The sequence below is a fragment of the Schistocerca serialis genome, chromosome 1 (assembly GCF_023864345.2).
Source record: "Schistocerca serialis cubense isolate TAMUIC-IGC-003099 chromosome 1, iqSchSeri2.2, whole genome shotgun sequence".
Classification (NCBI taxonomy): domain Eukaryota; kingdom Metazoa; phylum Arthropoda; class Insecta; order Orthoptera; family Acrididae; genus Schistocerca; species Schistocerca serialis.
The window spans coordinates 1,047,413,954-1,047,438,060 of NC_064638.1; the positions used below are offsets into that span (position 1 = coordinate 1,047,413,954).

General features: G+C 48.5%; 1 protein-coding gene and 1 pseudogene across 1 annotated transcript in view; one reads left to right on the forward strand and one right to left on the reverse strand.

The window, feature by feature from the left end:
• Nucleotides 1–24,107, reverse strand: part of LOC126414895 (uncharacterized) — a 347,263-nt gene that overhangs the window by 41,174 nt on the left and 281,982 nt on the right. Inside the window, exon 5 of the mRNA XM_050083387.1 lies at nucleotides 3,806–3,920. Within this exon, the coding sequence (XP_049939344.1) occupies nucleotides 3,806–3,920 (115 nt within the window). The remainder of the gene's footprint in view (nucleotides 1–3,805; nucleotides 3,921–24,107) is intronic.
• On the forward strand, nucleotides 5,200–5,317 carry LOC126426812 (5S ribosomal RNA; annotated as a pseudogene).

Sequence of the window (24,107 nt, forward strand, 5' to 3'; positions counted from 1 at the left end):
ATCCGTTTCGACTGTACGACGAAATCTGGCGTTAATGGGCTATGGCAGCAAATGACCGACGCGAGAGCCTCTGCTAACAGGAAGACAACACCTGCAGCGCCTCCCCTGGACTTGTGACCATATCGATTGGACCCCAGACGACTGGAAAACAGTGGTCTAGTCAGATGAGCCCCGATTTCAGTTGGTAAGAGCTAATGATGGGGTTCGAGTGTGGCGCAGACCCCACGAATCCAGTGGACTCATGTCATCAACAAGACATTATGAAAGCTAGTGGTGATTCCACAATGGTGTGAGCCCTGTTTCCGTGAAATAGACTGGGTTCTCTGGTCCGGCTGGACCGATCATTGACTAGAAATGGTGATGTTCGGCTACTTGGAGATCATTTTCAGGTTATGTTTCCAAATAACGATCTCATGTCACTGGGACACAACTGGTTTGAAGAACATTCTGGACAGTTAGAGCGAATGATTTGGGCATCCAGATCGCCACTACTTCTTCTTCTTCTTTTTCTTCTTCATGACTGGAAGAGCAGCAGAAAATTTTACGCTTCTCAACACAAGAATCAGATCTTATCGATCATTTATGGGACATAATCGGGAGGTCAGTTCGTGCACAACATACCGCATCGGCAACACTTTCGCAATTATGGTCTGCTGTAGAGGCAGCATAACTCAATATTTCTGCAGTGGATGTCGTACGACTTGAATCCATGTCACGCCGAGTTGCTGCAATACGTCGGGTAAAAGGAGGTCCGACACGATATTAGGAGGTATCCCATGACTTTAGTCACCTCAGTGTGTGGTGCAGTTGTTTAAACTGGAGGTCTGCAAGTAGATATTAGTTGCACGCTTTTAGGAATTACAAGTTCAGTTTAAGCCACCTCGATTGAATGAAGCAGCGAAGCGTGGAGCTGTAACAGTTTTTCTTCTACTTCTTCTTCTTCTTCTTTTTCTTCTTCATGACTGGAAGAGCAGCAGAAAATTTTACGCTTCTCAACACAAGAATCAGAAGCTGGAAAATTAGAAGACGACGTTCTTTCTTTGTCTTTCGATTTCATGCAGATGTCCTCCTACCAAAAATTGTAGTGCGAGATGAGTTTTATCTAAGGCAACTTACTCTCAGTATGTTTTTCATATATAATGTCATGACTGATACAAGCACCGTATATATAGACCATAAGAGTGAAAGCAAGAAAAGTCCAATGAAGCGTGCTCATTTATAAATGATTATATAAAAGGTATATTACGAAAATACGCGTACCTTTGTCTATTCTCAGACAACTGCTCAGCCCAGAACAGGATTGTTTGACTGTGTAACACCTCCGTTTATTCATCCCGACCTGATCTGATCGAATAGCAGCCCAATAATTATTATTAATGTGACCGTGTACCTAATGGGGCTGGCAATCGGAATTGACTGCTGCGGAAGTTATTACTTTCCAGTTCGTCCTTCTCAATACTGTAATAATGAAATGTCTGGTAACAAGAAAAACACCAACACAATTTCACTAATTACGAATCTATATTCGTCTCAAAAAACACAAAATGGAGGAGACAGCCACTGCCTTCGTCATACATGTCTAATTACGGCTAATCTCAGCACAGGCTTCTTCATTTTCCATTATCGTCACACGCTAATCCATCACTGCATCCAACACTGCAATCCAACACTGCAATCCAAGGAGATGCCGGCGCTGTAGACGCGAAACCAAATATCGGCCCTAGAAATATCACTGATCACTTTCGTAATAATACTTCTTCACTTACCCGGTATTATTCTAGTACAAAGGGGTCTAACCACGGCGATGGCGACTCCCTTCTCCGTTAAAGCCTTACATTTCAACAAACACCTCCACACACCTCTACCCGCAACATGGCACTCTCAACTCCACACTCGCTCTCGCAACACGAGACCATCGATTGTTCGCCCTATCGACCTGTGCCGAGTGCAAATTTATAGTAAGGGCCTACGGACCCCTTACAACTGTCACTTTAACTACATACACTGTGTGATCAAAAGTATCTGGATACCCCCAAAAACATACGTTTTTCATATTAGGTGCATTGTGCTGCTACTTACCGCCAGGTACTCCATATCAGTGACCTCAGTTGTCATTAGACATTGTGAGAGAGCACAATGGGGCGCTCCGCAGAACTCACGGAATTCGAATGTAGTCAGGTGATTCGGTGTCACTTGTGTAATCCGTCTGCATCCGAGATTTTCACACTCTTAAACATCCCTAGGTCCACCGTTTCCGATGTATAGTGCAGTGGAAACGTGAAAGGACACGTACAGCACAAAAGCGTGCAGGCCGACCTTCTCTGTTGACTGACAGAGACCGCCGACAGTAGAAGAGGATCGTAAGGTGTAATAGGCAGATATGTATCTAGATTATCACACAGGAATTCCAAACTGCATCACGATCCAGTGAAATTGTTATGACAGTTAGGCGGGAGGGGAAAGAACTTGGATTTCATGGTCGAGCGGCTGCTCATAAGCCACACATCACACCGGTAAATGACAAACGACGCCTCGCTTGGTGGAAGGAGCGTAAACATTGGACGATTGAACAGTGGAAAACGTTGTGTGGAGTAACGAATCACAGTACTCAATGTGGCGATCCGACGACATGGTGTGGGTATGGCGAATGCCCGGTGAACGTCATCTACCAGCGTGTGTAGTGCCAACAGTAAAATTGGGAGGCGATGGTGTTATTGTGTGGTCGTGTTTTTCATGGAGAGGGCTTGCACCCCTTGTTTTGCATGTCACTGTCACAGCACATGCCTACATTGATGTTTTAAGCACCTTCTTGCTTCTCACTGTTGAAGAGCGATTCGGGGATGGCGACTGCGACTTTCAACACAATCGAGCACAATTCTCGGCCTGTGGCGGAGTGGTTACACGACAATAACATCCCTGTAATGGACTGGCCTTCATAGAGTGCTGACGTTAATCCTATATAACATCTTTGGGATATTTTGGAACGCTGACTTCGTACCAGGCCTCACCGACCAACATCGATACCTCTCCTCAGTGCAGCACTCGATGAAGAATGGGCTGCCATTCCCGAAGAAACCTTCCAGCACCTGACTGAGCGTATGCCTACGAGAGTGGAAGCTGTCATCATGGCTAAGGGTGGGCCAACACCATATTGAATTCTAGCATTACCGACGGAGGGCGCCACGAACTTGTAATTTTCAGCCAGGTGTCCAGATACTTTTGGGTTGGGTTGCTTTGGGGGAAGAGACCAAACTGTGAGGTCATCGGTCTCATCGGATTCGGGAAGGATGGGGAAAGAAGTCGGCCGTGCCCTTTCAAAGGAACCATCCCGGCATTTGCTGAAGCGATTTAGGGAAATCACGGAAAACCTAAATCAGGATGGCCGGACGCGGGATTGAACCGTCGTCCTCCCGAATGCGAGTCCAGTGTGCTAACCACTGCGCCAACTCGCTCGGTCCGGATACTTTTGATCACAAAGTGTACCATATATCGTACGGTACCAATAATGATGACCACATAAAGTTATTGCACAGCTTAAACAGTTCTTCTCAATTTCCCACAGATCTGTTTCGATTTCCTTAAGCTCCTTCAAAAATATACGATTGTTATCGTTTGCGGTTGACTGGTAACCAACAGTTGATGCAGCAGAGCGATGTGACAACTGTGCGCAGGACAGGAAGTGTAACAAAACTCGTGCTCTGTTTGGTCGTTGCTATTGCAGCTGTCGTGCAAGCAGGTAGCTGTCAGCCAGTTCGTGATTATGATCCAGGTATGGAGAGTGTACCGTGTGCTGGCGCCTACTCACCGTTGGTGGCGACGCTGTGCACGGACGGCGCGTCCCCAGGGCAGTCCTCTCTGCAGACGGCCAGCACGCGGCCGCCGCCCCTCGCCGCCATGGCGGGCACCAAACCCAGGGCCATCTGCAGCCGAAAGCATCAGCCACACTGCAGTGATTCCCTTAACCTTTAGTTAATTACGTATTCATATAATAATATACAGCCTACAGTTGCAGGTTAACTTTATCGTTTACGTAGGTTTCAGCGTTAATAATAACGTCTTTTTCAGAACCTGCAGAAAGTTAATATTATAATGTGTTAGTAAATTATATTAGATATGGTCATCCTATAGTACTTACATAAAATATTATTTAAATGTTTGCCTAAAACAAGCCATGTCCTAAGTCAACTTTATAAAATTTGATGCATAACCATAAGGTTTTGTCACTTCTATTAAACAAGCTGTAGCAAATTCACTTTGAGCCTGTTGTATGGGCCTCGTCGTGTGACTAGAGACTGCGGACCGCGAGGGCTTCGCGGCCTGCCTCACATGGCTTGTTTTAGGCAAACATTTAAATAATATTTTATGTAAGTACTATACGTTGCATCCTGTGGGATGACCATATCTAATATAATTTAACTTGCAACTGTAGGCTGTATATTCGTATATAAACAATATCAGTTGCTGTCGGTGCATAAAAATGTTAAAAATTATGAATTACGTATTCCGTGGATCGTAACTGTGACCTCTCGATATGACATAAAACGAGTCATTATGAAATGTCGTAGTACATCTGTAAATATTGCAATATACAACATTTCTCAAGTTTTTTTTAAATTTTCTTTTTACACATTTTTTTCATGTCCATGTAGTGATCTACGCTTAACGTGTTCAATCTCTCTATCCCCCTCTCATAACCCCTTCTTAGAGTCATAAACCAGCGTGGAGATGAATCGATACACTGACATCCTGTTGACATGTCTTTTCAACTCTGCAGTAGCATAGGAGACACTTTGCGGCTGTGACAGCTCAGCATCATTACCCAAAGAGGACAGGAAAAAAAGTACCAGTGTGTTGTTAATTTCGTCACAATAATTTACGGGGACTGACATGAAATCTCATTGTGAGTGTTTTAATGTTTATAATCTGGTGTCGCATGTTTGAGGAAATGTAAACTGAATATGGTTCAAATGGCTCTGAGCACTATGGGACTAAACTGCTGAGGTCATCAGTCCCCTAGAACTTAGAACTACTAGAAACCTAACTAACCTAAGGACATCACACACGTCCATGCCCTGGGCAGTATTCGAACCTGCGACCTCTCGGCCACCCCAGCCGGCTAACGCGATCATATACGATGAATATCTACTGCACTTTTGTTTCGAACGTTTTTCTTTATTTTTTAATACATACTCTATTTTAGGCAACGGCCTTGCCACAGTGGATACACCGGTTCCCGTGAGATCACCGACGTTAAGCACTGTCGGGCGTGGTCGGCACTTGGATGGGTGACCATCCGGGCTGCCATGCGCTGTTGCCGTTTTTCGCGGTGCACTCAGTCTCGTGATGCCAACTGAGGAGCTACTCGACCGAATAGTAGCGGGTTCGGTCAAGAATACCATCATAACGACTGGGAGAGCGGTGTGCTGACCGCACGCCCCTCCTATCCGCATCCTCCAATGAGGATGACACGGCGGTCGGATGGTCCCGGTAGGCCACTCGTGGCCTGAAGACGGAGTGCTTTTATTCCTCTATTTTAGTTGTTTTGATAATATTCTTCCCAAACATTAAAAACTTAGTTCAGTTTTTTATGGTTTGGGTAGGAAAGGCTTACCACACACACACACACAGTGTTTCAGTTCATGTTTGAAGAACTTTTGTTATCTATTAAATTCTTTATATAAATTGATAGGGGTCAAATATTTTAAAGCGGAATACCTCACACCTTTGTGTGGCACACCAAGTCGAAGAGATATACAAGGTGCTTCTTATTAACGTTTAAATATCTCTGAAGCGACTTTTATGACGCTGAGTCAACTACTTTAATGAGAGACAAATGGGGCTGAAAATGCGCGGAAATACCCCAAAAATGGATGACGAATGTTGAACATGGATGTCGCCAGATGACGTACATCGCGACACGCGCAGCAGTTGACTCCATCGGTCTGTCGCACCTGATCGTCCTAAATCCAATCAAATATCATGTCGGTGTGGCTCCGGGCCTACGATAGCGTCTTGAGCGACTGGGGCTCTAGGTTCAAGTATTGCGTCTGGCAGGCAGTATTTTTTCATTGTGTTAGACATTTAGGTGTTTACACTGAGGTAAAATTAATTATTTTGTTTCCCGGTTTCGTGGTCTCCGCTAGTTTACTGCAAAGTACAGTACGACGAAAACCTACCGTATCGCGTCACAGGTAAATGATTCGTCGTTATCAGTAAATAACCTGCGTTTTCTTGCGTTTAAAACCTATCAGATTGACAAAAGGTGATCGAAATTTGCACCATTGTCTAGCGATATGTATCACAACCCCATACCGGCGACTGTAGGATCGACAACTCCCAACTGCTGCACATGTGGCGACGTGGTGACGTCACAGTTCAACATTTATCATCCACTTTTGGGGTATTTCCAGACATTTGCGGCTCCATGAGTCTTATACTAAATTACTTGCAACGCCGTTAATAAGAATCACCCTGTATAATGTTTAGTCATCTCTCCTTCTAGTATTTTGTTCATGAATGTTTTTATTATTTTCAAACTAAAAGGTATCAGATAGATTATATAATGATAAGACAAAGATTTAGGAACCAGGTTTTAAATGTAAGACATTTCCAGGGACAGATGTGGACTCTGACCACAAACTATTGGTTATGAACTGTAGATTAAAACTGAAGAAACTGCAAAAAGGTAGGAATTTAAGGAGATGGGACCTGGATAAACTGAAAGAACCAGAGGTTGTACAGAGTTTCAGGGATAGCATAAGGGAACAACTGACAGGAATGGGGGAAAGAAATACAGTAGAAGAAGAATGGGTAGCTTTGAGGGATGATATAGTGATGAAAGGAGAAAATATAAAAATGCAGTAAATGAAGCAGGCAAAAATGAATACAAACGTCTCAAAAATGATATCGACAGGAAGTGCAAAATGGCTAAGCAAGGATGGCTAGAGGACAAATGTAAGGATGTAGAGGCTTATCTCACCAGGGGTAAGATAGATACTGCCTACAGAAAAATTAAGACCTTTGGAGAAAAGAGAACCACTTGCATGAACATCAAGAGCATTGATGGATACCCAGTTCTAAGCAAAGAAGGGAAAGCGGAAAGGTGGAAGGAGTATATAGAGGGTCTATACAAGGGCGATGTACTTGAGGACAATATTATGGAAATGGAAGAGGATGTAGATGAAGATGAAATGGGACATATGATACTGCGTGAAGAGTTTGACAGAGCACTGAAAGACTTACGCCAAAACAAGGCCCCGGGAGTAGACAACGTTCCATTAGAACCACTGACAGCCATGGGAGAGCCAGTCCTGACAAAACTCTACCATCTGGTGAGCAAGATGTATGAGACAGGTGAAATACCCTCAGACTTCAAGAACAATATAATAATTCCAATCCCAAAGAAAGCAGGTGTTGATAGATATGAAAATTACCCAACTATCAGTTTAATAAGTCACAGCTGCAAAATACTAACGCGAATTCTTTACAGACGAATGGAAAAACTGATAGAAGCCGACCTCAGGGAAGATCGGTTTGGATTCCGTAGAAATGTTGGAACACGTGAGGCAATACTGACCCTACGACTTATCTTAGAAGAAAGATTAAGGAAAGGCAAACCTACGTTTCTAGCATTTGTAGACTTACAGAAAGCTTTTCACAATGTTGATTGGAATACTCTCTTTCAAATTCTGAAGGTGGCAGGGGTAAAATACAGGGAGCGAAAGGCTATTTACAATTTGTACACAAAGCAGATGGCAGTTATAAGAGTCGAGGGGTATGAAAGGGAAGCAGTGGTTGGGAAGGGAGTGAGACAGGGTTGTAGACTATCCCCGATGTTATTCAATCTGTATATTGAGCAAGCAATAAAGGAAACAGAAGTTTGCCGGCTGGAGCGGCCGAGCGGTTCTAGGCGCTACAGTCTGGAGCCGTGAGACCGGCGCTACAGTCTGGAACCGCGAGACCGCTACGGTCGCAGGTTCGAATCCTGCCTCGGGCATGGATTTGCGTGATGTCCTTAGGTTAGTTAGGTTTAAGTGGTTCTAAGTTCTATGGGACTGATGACCTCAGCAGTTAAGTCCCATTGTGCTCAGAACTATTTGAACCATTTTTGTGAAACAAAAGAAAAGTTCGGAGTAGGTACTAAAATCCATGGAGAAGAAATAAAAACTTTGAGGTTCGCCGATGACATTGTAATTCTGTCAGAGACAGCAAAGGACTTGGAAGAGCAGCTGAACGGAATAGACACTATCTTGAAAGGAGGGTATAAGATGAACATCAACAGAAGCAAAACGAGGATAATGGAATGTAGTCGAATTAAGTCGGGTGATGCTGAGGGAACTAGATTAGGAAATGAGACACTTAAAGTAGTAAAGGAGTTTTGCTATTTGGGGAGCAAAATAACTGATGATGGTCGAAGTAGAGAGGATATAAAATGTAGACTGGCAATGGCAAGGAAAGCGTTTCTGAAGAAGAAAAATTTGTTAACTTCGAGTATAGATATAAATGTCAGGAAGTCGTTTCTGAAAGTATTTGTATGGGGTGTAGCCATGTATGGAAGTGGAACGTGGACGATAAATAGTTTAGACAAGAAGAGAATAGAAGCTTTCGAAATGTGGTGCTACAGAAGAATACTGAAGATTAGATGGGTAGATCACATAACTAATGAGGAGGTATTGAATAGAATTGGGGAGAAGAGAAATTTGTGGCACAACTTGACTAGAAGAAGGGATCGGTTGGTAGGACATGTTCTGAGACATCGAGGGATCACCAATTTAGTATTGGAGGGCAGCGTGGAGGGTAAAAATCGTAGAGGGAGATCAAGAGATGAATACAATAAGCAGATTCAAAAGGATGTAGGCTGCAATAGGTACTGGGAGATGAAGAAGCTTGCACAGGATAGAGTATCATGAAGAGCTGCATCAAACCAGTCTCAGGACTGAAGACCACAACAACAACATTTTCAAACTATTATTGAGTGTCGACAACTAACTTCGCAAGGGAGGAGATGTACGGGGAAACATAGCAGTATGTCTAGGTGTTTAAAGAGCTGTCTACAAGAGGTTCTGGAATAGACACAACATATACTTATTATACGTTTCTGAGCAACAAATAATATTGCTTTGTCAAAAACCGTTCACCGACAAGACAGCATAAAATAGTTTTTTTACTTAAGGTAACCGGTTTCAACAAACCATGCTGTCCTCTTCAGGTGTGTAAGAAAGTGCTTATACTTGGAATATGTACAAATGGCTCTAAGTACTATGGGACTCAACAACTGAGATCATCATCCCATAGACTTAGAACTACTTTAACCTAAGGACATCACACACACCCATGCCCGAGGTAGGATTCGAACCTGCGACCGTAGCAGCAGCGCGGTTCCGGACTGAAGCGCCTAGAACCGCTTGGCCACAGTGTCCGGCCTTGGAATATGCCTCATAAGTTACCATATGACGTTTGATGATATAAACACTTTAGGCTGGTATTATGAAAACCGAATGTGGCAGTGTACATTTATATATCATAATATCTTTTGTTGTAAAACGTTCATTTTACGCTGACCTCACGCACAAGATGTCATGTGGATAAAAACAGCACATTATAAAAGGTCTGTCGTCGCTAAAATATTTAAAAACATAAAGCACCTCGTGCAACAAGCTGTGTCCGTATTCATATCGCCCACAGTTGCTTGTTGCACCATACAAACACGGTACATTATAGAACGACTGTTTACATATGCTGGACGTATACAAAACAGCGCATATGCACTGTGAAGGGCGTATAAGGTAAACCGCCAGGTATTATTGCAAAGATAACATTTTAATAGCTTGACAGCCACTTGATGGCTGTCACATCGGAACCATGTAACGTATCGTAAATAATTCTTTTTTCACTTTTAAAATTAATTACTTTAGTGAGTGATCTTTAAGAATAGAAAGATCACAAGATCGTACTTTACTAATAACTGAAACACATATTTAATTCTCAAAATCCCCTTTACACATTCTTATTACTGCATGCTTAATAGAAAAATTGAGGTATTTACTTTGCAATAAATTTCCCATCACGACAATAACAGAATAATAAACTACAGCAGAATAAATACCTCAATTTTCCTACTATGCATGCAGTAATAACAACCTGTAAACGGGTTTTTTAGGGAGAATTAAATACATGATTCACTTCTTGGTAAAGTAGAATTTTGTAATCTTTTTATTCTTAAAGATCACTCACTAAAGTAATTAATTTTAAATGTGAAAAGATAATTATTTGCTATATGTTACACGGCTCCGATGCGAGAGCCATCTAGTGGTTGTCACACACTATTAAAAGCTTATCTTGGCAATAATACCCGTCAGTTCTATATATTATATGCCATTTAAAGTTGATTTTCACTGTTTAGAATACGTCCAGCATACGTAAACAGTTGTTCTATTGTGTACCGTGTTTATATGATGCAATGAGCAACTGTGAGCAATATGTATACCGACACAGCCTGTTGCACAAGGTGCTTTATGTTTTTAAATACAGGTTGATTATAACTCCTCTTCAAGCTCCAAACCTTCGCCCTTCCCATTAACTACGTTCGTCTGATCGGTTCCTTTCTCTCCCGCCGTCCTTCCCATGTCACCATCCATAACATCGATTCCTACACCTTTTTCCCCTCCGCCGGTGTGCCCCAAGGCTCCGTCCTCTCCCCCCTTCTGTACTTGTTGTACACGGCGGACATGCCGCCGCCGTCACCCCCCGTCCACCTTCTCCAGTTTGCCGATGACACCGCCTTCCTTGCCCTTGCCCCCACCCTGCAACGCTCCCAACGCCTTCTCCAATCCCATCTTGACCGGTTCACCACTTGGTGCAACCAGTGGTTGCTCAAGGTCAATCCTTCCAAAACCCAGGCGCTCATTGTAGGCAAAACCACTCCCTCCTTCCGCCTCCTTGATTTCTATCTCACCGTTTATGGCCGTCCCATCGCTCTCACCCCCACCCTTAAGTACCTTGGCGTCACCCTCGACCGTCGCCTCTCCTGGACTCCCCATCTCCAGACGATCCAAGCCAAGGCACGTTCCCGACTCCGTCTCCTCAAGCTCCTTTCCGGCCGAACGTGGGGTCTGGACCCCTCCACCATCCTCCACACCTATAAGTCCCTTATCCGCCCTATCCTCTGTTATGCCCATCCAGCCTGGATCTCCGCCCCCCTTCCTTTTATAAATCCCTCCAAATCCTTGAACGCCATGCTCTCCGCCTTGCCTATCGCATCCGTCTCCCTTCCCCCACGCGGATCCTGTATGACCTTATCCCCTTCCCCCACCTCCTCCTCTTCCTCGAAAGGATACGAATCCTATACACCTCCCGTAAACTCGATCCACCTCACCCGCTCGTCTCCCCGATCCTCTCCCGCTGCCGCGCCTGTACTCCCATGTCCCACCCGGTCTCCATCTCTCCACCCTCCTTACCCTCTCCCAAGGTGGCTTCCGCCAGCTCCCCCTCCCTGATGATGCCCTCCTCCCCTCCATCTACCCCTCCTACCAACTTTGATCCTCCCGCCCTCCTCCTGTGCTTGCTCCTCGGGGCACCCTCCCTCCCTTCTCTCCCTTTTCCCTCCCTCCTCCTTTTCTCGTCCCTCGTCCCCCAGGCCCCCCCTCCCCTGTCCCTATCCTCCTGTCCCCGTCTCCTAAGCCGTGGCATCCTCCTTTCCTCCCCTCTCCCCCTCCTCATCCCTGTTGCCCTCTTGGCAGGTCCCCGGACTCGCACACGCTCCGTGGACATTCGCGCGCCGGAGATCACCGCCATCAGTGTATCGTGTGTGCCGTCATGTTTAGTGTTCCGTTTCGCCGTCACGCTCCATTGTTCACCAGTGACATCGTCTTCTTCCGTGTTTGTGCGTCGGGTCTCCAGTTCATAGTGTGGATTGTCATCAAGTGTGAACGGCTTCTTGTGCTTTTATATTCTTGTGTCTCCTGTTTTTTCCCGCCGTTTCTCTATGTAATGTCTCTTCTTTGTTTATCTCCATGTACTCTCTTCGGCTGAAGAGCGGCGTATTGTGCTGCTGCCAGCCTACCTGTTTGTTCAGGTTTCAAAATTACAATAAAGTAAAAAAAAAAAAGTTGATTATAATTACGGTTGAACTTTCAAAATTCTGTAGAAATAACACCACTAGTCAGAATGACATCAAATTGCAACGGAATATTATCAGAGAAGGGGGAAAACGTATGACAGACGAAAAAAATAGTGTGAAAATTTATCAATAGATGGCGCTGTATGTGTCAGAATATGTAAATGAAAACACCTGTCACGTGCACGACCCGTTGAAGTTGGTATAAACACGCTGAGTACACGGCTTTTCCTTCGGTCCTCATCTCCTCCACCAGCCCTACCCCTCACACAGATCTCCTTTCCCGCATCCCTGTCACCCACTTTCGTCCTAATGCCTCCCTCACCCCTGCCCCTTCCCTACCTCCATTCAGCCAACCCCAACCCCTGCATCGCCCGCCGACCCTCACCGCCGTGATTACTCGGCTTAGTCCGACGATCACAGAGGAGGAGGTGTTGGCGGAGCTCAAGACGCAGCCCCATCTGGAGGTGCGTGCAGTTCGCCGCATCCACAACTCAGCAGGCCCCACCCGCCTTATGCGGGTCTTTCCTGAACACGTCCCCCTCCATAGACCGTCTCCTGAAGGAGAGTGCCCTTCTCTTTCACCAACACTACCAAGTTGACCCTTTCCGTTCCCCTCCTCAATCCTTCCACTGCCAGAGGTGCTTGCGGTATAATGCACACCTGACATCTGAGTGCCGCGAGGCCCCCACCTGCCCGCACTGTAGGCAAGCCCACTTCTTACGGCAGTGCCCCAATCTCCAGTCCCCCCCCCCTCCTGTAATACCTGTAACCTCCCTCATCCTACTTACTCCCAGAAATGCAAGGCCCGACCCAAGGCCCGACCCCCTCCTACCACTCCTGAACTCACCATTCCTGTCCACCATCTGGACGCCCCCACCCCTCCTGGCAATTCCCTTCACCCATCCCCTACTGCTGAGGACATCGTCAGATTCCTCACCATTGTCCTTCGGAATGTTCACCCTTTCCAGCGCCCCCACACCCTCCAACAGATATCCTTCGCTGCCCGTTCCGTTTTCCACCTAAAAATGTATGCCACCTACTCCAACAACCAGGCCCATTTCACCTTCTCCCGTCTTGACACCCTCGTCTAAATCCCTCTCAAGGTGCGACAGCACCGTATCCTTTTCAACATCCGCTCCCTTCCCACCAATAAGAACCTCTTCCTGCACACCCTTGCCACCCACCGCGTAGATGCCTTCCTCCTCAATGAAACCTTCCTCCAAACCCACCACACTGTCCACGCTTTGCCCTATATCCTTCACCGCTCCGATAATCCCCTCCTGATTGGACGTGGCAGAGTTGCCATTGGTCACCATTGCCAGATCCCAGTTTGGCTCCAACCTCTCCTTCCCGACCCACCGAACACCTGATCCTTAGTCTCTTCTTCCCCGGCCTTACCGTCACCTGCGCCACCATCTATGTCCGCCCTAACGCCCCTATTCCCTTCGACTTCCTCTCCCACATTGACCATACCTTCTCCTACGTGATCGCTGCCAACCTCAACATCCATAGTCATTCCTCCGCCCAATTACGGCGGTGGCACCGGTTCCTCTCCTCCCTTCAAGGCGACCTCATCCCCATCTCCCAGCACACCCGTCCCGAATCCAACTCCACTCCCGATGTTATCCTTTCCTCCCCTAATCTCCTTGGACGCATAACGGTGGATTCCTGGAGCCTATTGGTAGCGACCATCTCCCTGTCCTCCTCACCCTTTCAGACGGTCGTCGCCCCCACCCCGACCCTCATAATGACCCTCCCCCAAAGTACGTCCATGACTATTCCCGTGCCAACTGGATTGCCTACCAGGATACGCTTTCCATGCAGGTCGATAGCCACCCCTTCACCTACCACCAACCATGCCACCTCCTTTCTCAAGCAGACCTTGTCTGAGGCCGTGGAGGCCCACATCCCTACTGTCGCCATCCACCCCCACCGTCCTACTTTACCCCCATAGGCCATCCTCCTCCTCTGTGGATCCTGCCATCTCTACCGTGCCTTCCTCCAAACGTGTGACCCGGACACACTACGACGCCACCGGCAACTCCAGCAACACATTCGAATTTTGGTCGCGGCTAAGAAATGCCGGAACTGTCGACAGACATGCACCCGTTTAAATGCTACCCTACCTATAAACTTGTCCAAGTTCTGGTCAGCCTTCCGTCACCTTACCGGAACTAAACCCCCCCTACTACCCTCTTCTCCATGATGATCACCCCTTCCCTGACACCCTTAGTAAGGCCAATCACTTTGCCTCCTACCTCTCCGATGTCTTTTCCATCCCCGATGATCCCCAGCTGGATTACTCCTTCTTCCCGGATGTCCGCAATCAAACTGACACCTCTGTTCCTCACCTCGCATCTGGTTTCCAGTACTTGGACAACATTGCACACACAAAACTCAATGCCCCTATCACTACACAGGATCTCATTGCTACACTCCACACAAAACGCAACACCGCTCCTGGTTACGATCATGTCACCCACTGTCACCTTTGTGAAGCTCCTGTCTCTTTCCTCTCCACCCTGGCCAGGGTCTACATTGTAGTCCTGTCCACCGGTTACTACCCCGACCTGAGGAAAACCTCCCGTATCCTGATGTTCCTTAAACCTGGTAAACCGCCATCCGCTGTCTCCTCCTACCATCCCATCAGCCTTACCTCGCTCTTCAGCAATGTCCTGGAATCTATCCTCAACTGACGCATCCACCAGCATCTCCGCCAGCACCGCCTCCTTCCTGTTACCCAGTGTGGCTTTCGGCCGTCCTTCTCTTCCAATGACCTTCTCCTTCACCTCACTCATCTCCTTTCCGAACAGCTTAATTCCTGTCGCTCCACAATCTTCCTCTCCCTGGACCTCGAACGTGCTTATGACTGCATATGGCATTCCAGTCTCCTCTTCAAGCTCCAAACCTTCGCCCTTCCCACTAACTACGTCTGTCTGATTGCCTCCTTTCTCTCTCACCGTCCTTCCTACATCACCATCCATAACACGGATTCCTACACCTTTTTTCCGTCCGCCGGTGTGCCCCAAGGCTCCGTCCTCTCCCCCTTGTGTACCTTTTGCATACCGCAGACATGCCGCCGCCGTCACCCCCCCCATCCACCTTCTCCAGTTTGCCGATGACACCGCCTTCCTTGCCCTTGCCCCCACCCTGCAGCACTCCCAACACCTTCTCCAATCCCATCTTGACTGGTTCACCACTTGGTGCAACCAGTGGTTGCTCAAGGCCAATCCCTCCAAAACCCAAGCGATCATTGTAGGCAAAACCACCCCTTCCTTCCGCCTCCTCGATTTCTATCTAACCATCTATGGCCGTCCTATCGCCCTCACCCCCACCCTTAAGTACCTTGGCGTCACCCTCGACCATCGCCTCTCCTGGACCCTCCATCTCCGGACAATCCAAGCTAAGGCACGCTCCTGACCCCATCTCCTCAAGCTCCTATCCGGCCGTACATGGGGTCTGGACCCCTCCACCATACTCCACACCTGTAAATCCCTCATCCACCCTATCCTTTCTTATGCCCATCCGGCCTGGCTCTCTGCCCCCCCGCCTACCTTTTACAAATCCCTTCAGATCCTTGAACGCCACGCGCTCCACCTCGCCTATCACATCCATCTCCCCTCCCCTATGCGGATCCTGTACGACCTCATTCCGTTCCCCCACCTCCTCCTTTTCCTTGAAAGGATACAGATCCTGTACACCTCCCGTAAACTCGATCCTCCTCACCCGTTTGTCTCACCCATCCTCTCCCACCCCCGCCCACTGCCGTGCCTGTATTCCCACATCCCACCCAGTCTCCATCTCTCCACCCTCCTTACCCTCTCCCAAGGTGGCTTCCGCCAGCTCCCCCTCCCTGATGATGTCCTCCTCCCCTCCATCTACCCCTCTTATCAACTTTGATCCTCCCCTCCCACTTCCTGTGTCTTTTCCTTTGGGCACCCTCCATCCCTTCTCCCTCCCTTCTCTCTCCTTTTCCCCCTATCCCTCTTCCTCCACACCTCTTCCCCCGGGCTTCCCCTCCCACTTCCTCCCTTCCCCCTATCTCCACTGCCCGTGGCATCTCTGCTTTCCCCTCTCCCTCTCCCTCTCCCACCCCCCTCCTCCTCTCTTGGCTGGTCCCCAGACTCGTACACGCTCAGTGAACATTCGCGTGCCGGAGATCATCGCCATCGGTGTCTTGTGTGTGTGCCTTCATTTTGTGTTTAGTGTTCTTTCGCCGTCACGCCACCACTATTGACCTGTGCCGTCGCAGTCGTCCGTGTTTTGTGCGCCTTGTCAACTGGTGTTAGTGTTTTTTCTCATCCAGCGTGAATGGCTCCATGTTTATTGTTTTTCGTGTCTACAGTTTTTGCCCGCCGTTTTTATTGTATTATCTGTGCCACCTGTATGTCATATTTATTGTACCACTCGCGGCTGAAGAGCAGCGTAATATGCTGCTGACAGCCCGCCTTTGTGTAAGGTGATTAAAATAACAATAAAGAAAAAAAAAGGCTTTTCCTCTTTTCACATCTGCGACGTTCGCGTAGACTGTCTCAATGCAGGAACGCGCTCTGCTTGTAAAGCTGTATTACAAGAATGATGATTGTGCACACATCGCTCTGCAGAAGTTCCAGACACTGAAGGGTTTGAAAAAAGGCGTTGGTCCGATGATTGCCGTGGGTCTGGAGAAAATGATTCGTAAATTCGAAAAGACGGGTTCTTTTGGTGTGCAACTGGCAGAGGGAAGAAACGAATTGATTCGACATCAGTGGAAACAGTGACCACTGTGATGCAGGAGGAGACGAGTGGTGGTGTGCAAATGTATAGAGCACAGAGAATCGCCGGAACATTGAACACACCCGTGAGCATGGTGCGTAAAATCCTACGAAACTCCCGTCTTTACTATCTATTCAAAATAACCCATGTGCAACAGTTACTTCCTGTTGACCTGCCAGCGAGAGAGACCTTTGCTTTAGAATTTCTTGCTCGCATGGAAGTGGACAATGAGAGGCCGTGGAAGATTTCGTGGACAGACGAAGCCCATTTCCTCGTGACAGGATGTGTCAATACACAGAATTGTCGAATATGGGCAACGGGAAATCCACATGCAAATCAATCACTACCACTTCATCCTGAAAAGGTCACTGTGTGGTGCGGGCTTACGGCATCATCTATCATAGGGCCATATTTTTTTGAAGAGACAGGTGCTTCCTGTCCTTTTACCCGCACCGTCACTGGTAAGGGCAATGAGTGTCATTTGCGCAACCATGTCATTCCAGCTCTCCAACAGTGTGGATGGGATCATTTTTACGCAAGATGACACACCTTTGCACATTGCAAATCCAGTTAAGTAGCTACTGAAGCGCTATTTCGGAAATGCTAGAATTATCGGCCGCAATTTCCCTACAGCCTGGCCGTCCTGACCACCTGTTCTTAATCCGTGTGACTTCTGGCTGTGGGGCTATCTGAAAGATGCTGTGTTCAGTGTTCCTATTGCAAACTTCGCTGCAATGAAGGCACGCATTGCGCAACACATTCTGAACGTGACCCCGGAAACACTTCGATCAGATGTGAACATGATGGTTCTCGATTGCAGAAAACGGCGTACAGCATATTGAACATGTTTTGTGCCTGTCACACGGAGATTAAAACCTGATTTGATTTTGATTGGTGCTTTCAATGCGGTTTTTGGCCTCAGGACAATTAAAAACCGATTTTTCCCATCCGATGTGATATGACCTTGCCGTGATGGATGGGCTTACGAAACTAACAGTATCAGACCTGTCCACCCATGTACACTGGGTAGTACAGTTTGTTTAACGTCAAACTACAACAGGGGCGTTGTTGTATGATTCATTTGTCATGTGTAGTCGACCACTATTAAATTATGATGCTTACAGCGGCAGCTATTGCCATATTTTGTAACTATTTATTTTTCTTCTACCATACGTTTTCGCCCTTCTCCGATAACATTCCGTTGCAATTTGACGTCATACTGACCAGTGGTGTTATTTCAAATGGTTCAAACGACTCTGAGCGCTGTCCCCTTAGAACTACTTAAACCTAACTAACCTAAGGACATGAAACACATCCATGACCGAGGCAGGATTCGAACCTGCGACGGTAGCAGTCGCGCGGTTCCGGACTGAAGCGCCTTGAAACGCTCGGCCACAACGGCCGGCGGTGTTATTTCTACAGCGGTTCGAAAGGTTAACTTTAATTATACTCACCCTGTATTTCAGCGATGACAGACTTTTACAATGTGCTGTTTTTATCCACTTGACATCTTGTGCGTGAGGTCAGCGTAAAATGAACATCTTTTACAACAAAAGGTATGAAGGTATGTAAATGTACAGGTCCACACCGGTTTTTATAGTATCAGTCTAAAACTTTTATATCGAATGTTACATCTTAACTAATCAGGCATAATCCATGTACATGCATTTTCTTTACCGATCTGAAGATGACAGCATAGTCTGTTGGTACCGGTTGACTTAATTTTTTTAATAAAATATTTTATGCGATGTTGGCTGTTGAATGGTTTTTAAGAATTAAACAGATCGCCCTTCAGTTCTCTCAAAATGAGAAAATGCAATCAATATTGCTTTTATCTTTTCCAGTTTCTGTGTGATCAAGATTTGACGACTCACTGTTTCACTCACAGTTTGTAATAAACAACTGTCATCTGTAGTAACCGCACACTGGACTCGCATTCGGGAGGACGACGGTTCAATCCCGTCTCCAGCCATCCTGATTTAGGTTTTCCGTGATTTCCCTAAATCGTTTCAGGCAAATGCCGGGATGGTTCCTTTGAAAGGGCACGGCCGATTTCCTTCCCCATCCTTCCCTAAACCGAGCTTGCGCTCCGTCTCTAATGACCTCGTTGTCGGCGGGACGTTAAACACTAACCTCCTCCTCCCTCCTGTAGTAACCACAACCAACAGCGGGAGCGCCTTGGGCTGCGGATCGGAGCCGCCAGGCGGGGAAGCCGCCGGCGGTGGAGCACGCACCACCGGGTAAACACAAGGACGAGTCGGACGACAGACCAACGACAACTGACAACAACCGACCACGACCGACTATGAGCGACACAACGGGGAAGAGATAAACAACGGAGGCTGGTGGAAACCACAACACCAAACACCAAACGTAAATCCACTCGGAACCAGAGCCAGGCAAATGTCAACAACGAGCAACGACCAGAACGCAATACCGCCGAGATAGAAACGAAATCCAGAGCGAGTACCAGACTGGCTGGACTAGGTTTCTTTTTTTTTTCTTTATTGTATTTCAATTCCCCATCAGGGCGGGCTGGCAGCTGCATATGCGCTGCTCTTCAGACGAAAGACATAGAATAAACAACAGAAGACATTTAAAAATAACAAAGGAGAGAATATGGTGAACATAGATATAAAAAAGGGGGAACATCAAGGAAGGCAACAGACAAAAAACGGGGTGACTGTAAAATGGAGATAAAAAAAATGTTTAAAAGTAGCACACACAAAAAGCCACACACTGCGACAATTAAAAGAACACAAGGCACAGTATGACTGGTGCATAAAAGGTATTGACGGATGGTGTAGCACATAATAAACACTGATGGCGAACCTCAAGGCAGTACACAATTAAAATCACACCTCTTGACGCACAGGAGACACAGCACTAAACACAACACTGATGTGGCACAATGACGATGATCAAAACGGAAGATCTGTCAGATGCAAGGAGATGAGGGAGACCGGAAGAAGGGAGGGAGGGGAAGAGATGGGGGAGATGGGCGGAGAGCGCGCTGGAGAGGGCCAGGTAGGGAGGGATGTGGGAAGGAAAGAGGCAAGTATGGAGTGCAGGGTCTCAGGGGAGGGGGGGAGGGAAGGAGGAAAGTCCGCTCTGGGAGAAGGAGGGAAGAGGAAAAAGGAGGCCCTGGGGAGGGGGGCAACAAGGCCAGGTTATAGTTGGAAGGAAGGATAGATGTCACGGCGAAGTTCGTCATCCGGGAGGGGGAGGCGTTGGAAATTGCCCTGATGAAGGAGATGGAGGATGTGGAGGAGGAGAGAGGGAGGTATACAGCGATAGAGGCTCGGCAACGGGCGGACAATGTAAAGGATGCGGAGATGTTGGAGGAACAGGAGGAGGTGGTGGAAGGGGATCAGTTCATACAGGAGCCGTGTGGGGGAAGGAAGGCGGATATGGAAGGCAAGGCGAAGCGTATGGCGTTCAAGGATTCGGAGGGCCTTGTAAAAGCGGGTGGCAACGCTGGCATAACAGAGGATAGGACGGATGAGGGATTTATAGGTGTGGAGGATGGTAGAAGGATGCAATCCCCATGTCCGGCCAGACAGGAGTTTCAGAAGGCAGAGACAGGAATGGGCTTTCTGCTGGATGGTCTGGAGATGAGGGGTCCAGGTGAGGTGTCGGTCGAGGGTGAGGCAAAGGTATTTCAGGGTGGGGGTGAGCTGGATGGGATGACCATAAAGGGTGAGGTAGAAATCATGGAGGCGAAAGGAGCGAGTGGAGCGGCCAATGATGATTGCCTGGGTTTTGGAGGGGTTGAGACGAAGGAACCACTGGTTACACCAAGTGGTGAACTGGTTAAGGTGGGTTTGGAGGGTATGTTGGGACTGTTGAAGGGTAGGATAGAGAGCTAGGAAGGCGGTATCGTCAGCATACTGGGGAAGATGTACTGGTGGGGGTGGCTTGGGCATATCAGCCATATACAAGAGATAAAGGAGAGGGGAGAGGACAGAACCCTGGGGGACGCCAGCCATGGGATAAGAGATACGGGAGTGTGTGTTGTGGAGGGTGACATAGGAAGGACAGTGCGAGAGGAAGGAAGTGACTAAATGGAAAAAACTGATAGGCAGGGCGTAGGTTTGGAGTTTAAAGAGGAGACCGGGATGCCATTATAGAGATGGGTGAGGACAGTCAGGAAGGAATAGGGGCTTTCTCGAAGGTGACGGTAGGTGACACAGTCGTGACCAGGGGCTGTGTTGTGTTTAGACCGGAGGATAAGTTTATGGTCTTGTGCTGTGATGGGAGTGTTTATGTCAGAGGGGGGAAACTGCCCCAAGTACTGGAGACTAGGAGCAAGAGGTATCGGCACGTTCCATGACGGTGGGGAAAAGAGAATAATCAAAGTGGGGATCATCGGGGATGGAGAAGACCTCGGAAAGGTGGGAAGCGAAGTGGTTGGCCTTGCTGAGGTTGTCAGGAAGGGGGCAATCTTTATGGAGAAGGGGGTAGTGGGGAGCGGAAAGGGAACCAGTAACGCGATGGAAGGTGGACCAGTACTTGGAGAAGTTGATAGGGAGGGTGATGTTGAGTCGTGTGAAGGTCTGGCGCCAGTCTCGGCGTTTCGTTGCTGTAATGAGGTTCTGTAGGTGTCGCTGTATTTGCCGGTGGCGTTGGAGTGTATCCCTGTCACGAGTGCGCAGGAAGGAGTGATAGAGGCGGCGGGATTCACGGAGGAGAAGGACAGCCCACAGAGGGAGAGTGGGACGGTGTGGGTGGATGGTTTTAGTAGGAACATGGGCCTCCATGACGTCAGTAATTACCTTCTGAAGGAAGGAAGGATGAGGCGTGGATGATGTCAGGGCCGGCCGAAGTGGCCGTGCGGTTAAAGGCGCTGCAGTCTGGAACCGCAAGACCGCTACGGTCGCAGGTTCGAATCCTGCCTCGGGCATGGATGTTTGTGATGTCCTTAGGTTAGTTAGGTTTAACTAGTTCTAAGTTCTAGGGGACTAATGACCTCAGCAGTTGAGTCCCATAGTGCTCAGAGCCATTTGAACTATTTTTGATGTCGTCAGGATGGCGATAGGTAGGGGGGTGGCTTTCGACCTGGGTGGAGATGGAGTCCCGGTAGGCATCCCAGTTGGTACAGTGATAGTCATGGACGACCTTGGGAGGGGGTGCAGGGTGTGGAGTCAGAGGGTGGCGGTGAGCAGACGTGATGGTGAGAAGAACAGGAAGGAGATCGCTACCTGTGGGGTCAAGGATGGCGACAGTGATACGCCCAAGGAGGTTGGCGGAGGCAATGACAACATCGGGGGTGGTGTCACTTTCGGGTCGGGTGTGCTGAGGAAGGGGAACAAGGTCACCTTGGATTGTGGAGAGGAACTGATGCCACCGCCAAAGGGCAGCAGGAGTGCGGCTATGGATGTTGAGGTCGGTGGCAATCACGTAGGTGGAGAAGGTGCGGTCAATGTGCGAGATGAAGTCATAAGGAAGAGGAGCAGTGGAGCGGACATAGATGGTGGCACAGGTAATAGTGAGGGAGGGGAAGAAGATGCTAAGGATAAGGTGTTCAGTGGGGTCATTGAGGAGAGGTTGTGGCTGGTCGGGGATATGCTTAAGGTGGCCAATTGCGACTCCACCATGCGCACGAGGACCAGGAGCATCAGTGCCATGGAGGATATAGGGAGAGGTGTGGATAGAATGGTGGGGCTGGAGAAAGGTTTTGTTCAAGAGGAAGGTGTCGACCTGGTGGTGGGAGAGGGTGTGCATGAGGAGGTATTTGTTGGAGCGGAAGGAGCAAATGTTCTGGAAAAGGATGTGATACTCGTGCTGCGCCATGGCGGGAAGGAGGGGGGGAAGAGAGGGAAGGGAAGAGGCTTAAACTAGGGTGTCGAAGCAGGTGAAGGTGAAGTGGGCTTGGTTGTGGGAGTAAGTGGCGAAGGTGTTCAGGTGGAAAACGGAGTGAGCGGCAAGGGAGATTTGTTGGAAGGTGTGGGGGCACTGAAAAGGGTGAATGTTTTGGAGTACAACGTTAAGGAACCGGATGATGTCCTCGGCCGTGGGGGATGGATGGAGGGAATTGTTGGGATGGACAGGGGGATCGACGGGACAAACTGGGACTGTAAGCTCAGGGGTGGCTGGAGGGGGTTTAGCTTTACACTTGTGGGAGTAGGTGGGATGGGGTCCATGGCAGGTATTACAGGAAGGAGGAGCAGCAAGGTTGGGGCAGTTCTTAAGAAAGTGGAGGCCTTGCAATGGGGACAGGTGGGGGGGTTTTTGCAGTTGGAAGTCAGGTGGTCATTGTACATCAGGCACCTCTGGCAACAGTAGGATTGGGGGGGGGGGGATTTGGAGGATTCAACAGGGTGGCGACGGTGGTATATCAGGGCACCCTGAGAGAGGAGATGGTCAATGGATGGGACGGACTCAGAGAATACCCGCATGAGGTAGGTGGGACCAGAGGCATTGTGGATACGGTGGGCAGAGTGGATTTCCAAGTCCGGATGGGATTTCAGTTCTGTCAACACTTCATCCTCTGTGATCACTGGGCTGAGCTTGGTGATCACAGTGGTGTAGGTGGGGGGGGGGGGCGACAGGGAGGCTGGGGCTGACGAGGAGTGGAAGTGGAAAGGAAGGGTGTCAGAGAGGCGTGGAGGCCACACATAACTCGTGGAAGTTTTCGCAGGAGGTCTGTGTGAAAGGATGGGGACGGGGACTTGATAAGGACTGAGTCCCTGCAGAGAATGAGTTGGGAGATGGGAGCACCAGGTAAGTACTTTCGTATCTCCACGGTGAGGGTACAAGCGTCGAGGAACTTTGGATTGGGAGTTGACAGGACAAAGGTGTGGAGGGTGGGGGCCGGGGTATGGGTGGCTGGAGGAGGGGTGGTGTCCATGTAGACGACAGGAGGAGGGGGAGGTGGTCTTGACTTTTTGTGGGAAGTGGCGGGAGCAGAGTCAGTAATGACGCGCTTTTGGGGTTTTTTGGAGACTGGAGGCTGGGAGGGGGTGAGAGGGACGGGAAGGAGAGGGAGGTGGTGGGTGGCAGATCCCTGTGGCATAGTGGAGGTGCCGGGAGAAGCAGCTGGTTCAGTGGTGGCGACGGTGACTCGGCGCGACATGATGCGTGCGGGAGATGCAGATGACGAAGCGATGGGGTGGGTGAGAGAGGGGAAGCCGACCACCTGAGGGGCGGCAACAGAGGCATACTTGAGGGCGAGGGTAGTAGTGGGAGCTGTTGAGGGTGTGGAGGCTGGAGGAAGGGTGTAGAGGTGTGGGTA